This window comes from Lolium perenne, chromosome 2 (genome assembly GCF_019359855.2).
Source record: "Lolium perenne isolate Kyuss_39 chromosome 2, Kyuss_2.0, whole genome shotgun sequence".
In the NCBI taxonomy this organism is placed as follows: Eukaryota; Viridiplantae; Streptophyta; class Magnoliopsida; order Poales; family Poaceae; genus Lolium; species Lolium perenne.
This window is the reverse complement of record NC_067245.2, coordinates 259778397-259783718: the sequence shown is the minus strand read 5'-3', so window position 1 is coordinate 259783718 and position 5322 is coordinate 259778397. Positions and strand designations below refer to the sequence as shown.

The window sequence follows — 5322 nt, the reverse complement described above, 5'->3', positions numbered from 1 at the left end:
CGTGCGAATCACAGGCCGTAACTATAGATGTAACTGGTCCGGTTCGGCCCATTGGACCTCCGCCCCGCACCTATATTTTGTTACCATCAGGTTATAGGTTTGGCCCGTAAAAAATTAGGGTGCAACAGGTTCCGATCCGTACGACCCTAGGGTAGAACCGCTCCTCGATCGATACGAAGGTGCCGGCCGCCATCGTCGGAAAAAAGGGGGCCGCACGGTTTGGAGCCCCGGCGAGCCAAGCCATCCACGCCATCGTCACCGCCTCGTCTTCCTCGTCCTCCCCGTCAAGCCACGCGAGCCGGAACGCTCGGAATCGCCACCGCCGAGCCCATCTTCCCCGACGCCGGTCGCTGGCGCCGTTGTCGATTCCGACCTCCCCAGCCGTCGCCGACCTTCCCGGAAGCACCAGGGCGAGCCGCTGGTTCTCCCGCACCCTTCCGCGCCCTCTCTCTCCCTCTGTATCGCTGCCGCCACGCGCGCCTGCGAGCACCGCCGCCGGGTGTGGCCGCCGGCGCCGCTCCGGAGACGGCTGCGCCAAGGGAGGATGCTAGTCGACAGCGACGCCGTGCCGTTGCACGTCCCCGTCGACGCCGCCGGTCCGGCGGTGCTTGCAGTTGCGGGAACTGCAACTCCTACATCCACGATTCCCCTTTCCTTGTATTCTTGATTGATACTACTTAGGGGCAAACCTTGGATACCCCTTTACCCTACAAGGAGAGGATCGGTCCGAACCGTGGACCTCTAATTTTCTGTAAGGTTTGGAGGTCCAACACTAGGGACGAACCGGACCGGACCGGTTGCATCATGAGCCGTAACGTACGTAGTAGTACCTAGTCAAAAACGAGAGAGGATCGGCGATCGGGATACGCATGTCAACATCCGCAAATCCCGTGTGGAGTACACGTCGACAGAGGGGCGCGTGGCCGCCACACGAGAGCGCGATCGGAGCCCTCCATTCCTCGAACCCTAGCGAGCTCCTGCTATAAATACCCGCGACGAGGCGTGTGGCCGCCACACTCCAATATCTCTACCCAGCTGCAGCCGCTTCTCGTACACACTCACGCCATTCCCAGCCCGATCCATCGGCCCCGTGCTTCCTCTCGATCAACTGCGCGAGGCCTCCAGCGCGCCGCGGATCCATCCATGGACCCTCACGTCAGCTCCCACGTGCACGCCGGCGCCGCGCGCGGGGCGAAGGAGGCAGACGACGTCGTCGACGTCGAGGCGGCCACCGATCCCTCGTCGACGAAGCCATCCGACCACGCCGTTCACCCGAGCGGCGGCAACAACGACGAAGGCGTGAACTACATGGCCCGCGCGCAGTGGCTCCGCGCGGCGGTGCTGGGCGCCAACGACGGGCTCGTCTCGGTAGCGTCGCTCATGATCGGCGTCAGCGCGGCCAACTCCGCCAAGAAGACGATGCTCGTGTCGGGGCTGGCGGGGCTGGTGGCGGGCGCCTGCAGCATGGCGATCGGCGAGTACGTGTCCGTGTACGCGCAGTACGACATCGAGGTGTCCCAGATCAAGCGCGACGACGACAGCCCCGGCGCCAAGGACAGGAAGAACCTGCCGAGCCCGGCGCGGGCGGCGCTGGCCTCGGCGCTGGCGTTCGCGGTGGGCGCGCTGGTGCCGCTGCTGGCGGGCGGGTTCGTGAAGCCGTGGGGCGCCAGGGTCGGGGCCGTGTGCGCGGCGACCACCGTGGGGCTGGCGGGGTTCGGGGCCGCCGGCGGGTACCTGGGCGGCGCCAGCATGGCGAGGTCCGGGTTCAGGGTGCTCGCGGGCGGGTGGCTCGCCATGGCCGTCACGTACGGCGTGCTCTGGCTCTTCGTCAGGGTGTTCCACATCCAGGTCTCGTCGCTGGCCTGATGTGAATGAATGCGTACAGGATTGGTCTTCATGCGCTGGTTTGCAGCTGGCTGTCACTTAGTAGAACGAGATTTGGTGCTCTTCATGCGCATGGTACGGTTAATGGCTTTCCATATCTGAGTAGAGATCCCCATTCCCTGGGTACAATGAAAGGCGGGTCGGGTTATAAGGGGATCGATGTGTAATGGCTATACTTACTTGGTTGTAATGTAAGGCAAGGCCAGTCTCTGGAAATTTGGTGCTTGTCAGGCTATATTGGTTCTAAATATGTTTCTACCCGTAGTTGCGAAATTATGCTCGGCTGCATGTTTATTTTGCATCTCTGAAAACTAACCGGCGATGTAGCTTTTGAAGAACAAAGATCCAACTGACAAATGCACGTCTTCGAAATCGGAGCATTATAGGTCGTCAACAGAAGCACAAAAGTTAAGGTTTAACAATGTGCAGCCGAAATAAACAGCATTTTCTTCTGCCAGAAACAGATGAAGAACGATCCAGTTCTGGATCAGTGGGAACAGAATGCAAGCGTAAGATAGCGCGTCACGCGTGTTCACGAACATACTTGCGTTTCATTCTTTGTGAAGAAAAGCATATACGCGACCATTGGTACTACTGAATTGCTAAAGTTCAGGTAACCTTTCCGCGCATCCCTCGTCAGTTTCAAACTGCCTCTACGGATTCCCGTGTCGGCCGAGCGCCACCCGGCCCGACTTTCGCTGGCCGAAAAGGCTCGCACTGCCACGGTATTGCCGGCCTCTTTTCCCAGAGTATACTACAGAATTATCGTGGTTACCATACGGCCTGGGGCTACTTTAAGCCCACCTAACAAGCAAGATTCGCCGCACCGGCCTTGAGAAATACTAAGGACATCTACACCTTTTCATGTACGCTTTCAAACTATTCTTGCTGACAGAAGTCTCCGTGTTCCTCTAGAAAAGACAATGCCACACCTTCCAGTTAGCACTACTAAAGCGTACAGTCGCACTCCGATACGGAAATAACAAATGGACTTCATGGGTACAATTATATCGGAAACTCATGATGGTAAATTTGAATGAAGAAGATGATCGTTTTGTTTGGAATTTGATATCTAATGGTTTGTTTATAGTGAAGTCGATGTATGAAGATCTTATGTGTGATCATACCTCTTTTCTCAGAAAGTGTCTCTGGAAGGTTAAATTTCCACTTAAGATTAAGATTTTTATGTGGCTTTTGAGTAATAAGGTTCTGTTAACTAAGGATAATCTAGCTAAACGTCATTGTAATGGGTGTACAAAATATGTTTTCTGTGGGGAACAAGAGACCATTCAACACTTTTGTAAGGGTATATTGCCCCTATGTGTGGTTTTGATAATTAATGACAACCCCTATGGACTAATGTTTTCATTGAGTTTATATGAAGGAATATTCCATAGGTACTTCTTATATTCCCTGTGTTGGATTCAAGTATGGATGCCATGAAGATAAAGATACACCTTGTGTATTGGCATCAAGATCATCGATTTAAAGATACATATGTGATATGATCAAGAAGAAGAAATGAAGATGGAGTTCTTAGGTGGAACGCAATATTAGCCATGCTCTATCTTAAGTGAGTATGAGAAGATACAAAGTTGAGTTGGGCAAGTTCAAGATGAGCATCTTGAGTGGATCACATGCTTGAAGCTTGCCGTCCATTTGGTGATAATGGACATGTGAAGATGTGCATCAATGGAGCTTTCCATCATAGTGTATGAGGGAGCATTTGTGAGTCTTCACAAAGCAACTTTGATCAAGTGAGGCATTCCGGCTTGTGTAGAGCTTGAAGAGTTATCATCAAGATCAAGCGGGGTGCGCAAGGCAAAGGTATGACCTTGATAGGTTTTCCTTTTACCGGTCTCAAGGTGGTTGATGGGAGACCGGATTATAGGATAGATAGCCGCACTATTAAGAGGGGCTTTCGGTTGGGTAACTTGTTCACATCGTCTTAGCGAGCTCAACCCTTTGCATACTTTGCATATCCTTATTGCTCTTGGTGTTTCTATGTGTAAGGTTCTTGAGCTTGTTACTAGCTTTACAACAAGCCCAAGTTCATCGAAAACGGAGTTCGCTTGCATCTTCTATTGCGTTTTCAAGGTTGAGTGATTTTACCGGTTATTCATGATATAAGGTTCTACCTTTTATATTCATGATAAAATCCCCTCCTATAGATTCTTGAGTTTGCACTTTCTATAGGATAGCATTTGTTGTTATCTTCCAAACAAAACTGGTTTCATTCGAATCGGAGTTCGAGAGCTTTAGTTATTAAAGAAAAGGAGAAAGCAAAAATAAAATGGAAAAAGGGAGAGAAGGGGCCGGCCGACCAACCGGCCTGACCGACCCAGCCGCCGGCCTGCCCGGTCCACGCCGGGTCGGGCGCTGACGCCGACCGGACCTCTTACTGAGGCTCCCCCGGTCCAGTCCGGCCCATGGCCCGGCTGCGGCCGGCTTTCCCGGCGCTTCCCCCGGCCCAACCGGGCGCGCGGCCCACTCTCCTGAAAGTGCATGGAGCCCCCATGTGTGGTTTTGGTAATTAATGACAATCCATATGGACTAATGTTTGCATTGAGTTTTATTTGTAGGTGTTGCCCATAGGCAATGCTTGAACCATATGGTGGCTTCAAGGTTGCAATAAGAAGAAATTAATGAAGGATATCAAGTGTCAAGTATGTCTTGAAGATGAAGATGAAGTGAGCCCTCAAGTTACTTCAAGACATCAATATGATGAAGAATGAAGAAATGAAGTGCAAGTTCAAGATGAGCCAACTCGAAGAGTTCATAAGCTTGAAGCTTGCCATGGAGAAATGAAGTGCAAGTTCAAGATGAGCCATCTCGAAGAGGTCCTTTGCTTGAGTCTTGCCATCCATATGGTGATCATGGATATGTGAAGATGCGCCAAGAAGAAGCTATCCCATGGTGGATTATGGAGGATCAATCCACATGGTGGTCATGGTTATGTGAAGATGCGCCGAAGAAAAAGCTCTCCCATGGTGGGTTATGGGGGAGCAATCCACAAGACTTCGTCAAGCAAACACAAGCAAGAAAGGCGTTCCATCTTGTTGAGGTCAAGATCGTCGTCATCGAGCTCAAGTGGAATGCGCAAGTATAAGGTTTGCTCTTGATAGGGTTTCTTTCTCACCGGTCTCATAGTGTAGTTGGAGACCGGTTTATAGTTTAGTTGTCGTACTATCAAGAGGGCTCTCGAGTGAGTAACTCGATCGTATCGTTCGGAGAGAGCTCAAACCTTTGCATCCTTGCATCATCTTTCTTGGTTGTTATTTGGACCTTATCCATGTGATGTTTTAGAGCTTGTGTTTATTCTCATGACAAGCTCTAGCTCATCAGCAGTTTCGCATAGATCACTTGTTGCGTTTTCGAGTTTGGTTCATCATCTTTCTTGGTTTTATTTGGATCTTATCCATGTGATGTTTTAGAGCT

The 5322-nt window shown here is 51.5% G+C and overlaps 1 protein-coding gene across 1 annotated transcript; it reads left to right on the top strand.

Annotated features, from left to right (window-relative positions):
• Positions 1-1030: 1030 nt before the first annotated feature.
• LOC127330599 (vacuolar iron transporter homolog 2-like) lies at positions 1031-2100 on the top strand. The gene has a single exon (XM_051356754.2). It carries the CDS (start codon positions 1144-1146, stop codon positions 1864-1866), a length of 723 nt encoding a protein of 240 aa, XP_051212714.1. The 5' UTR covers positions 1031-1143; the 3' UTR covers positions 1867-2100.
• Positions 2101-5322: the final 3222 nt, after the last annotated feature.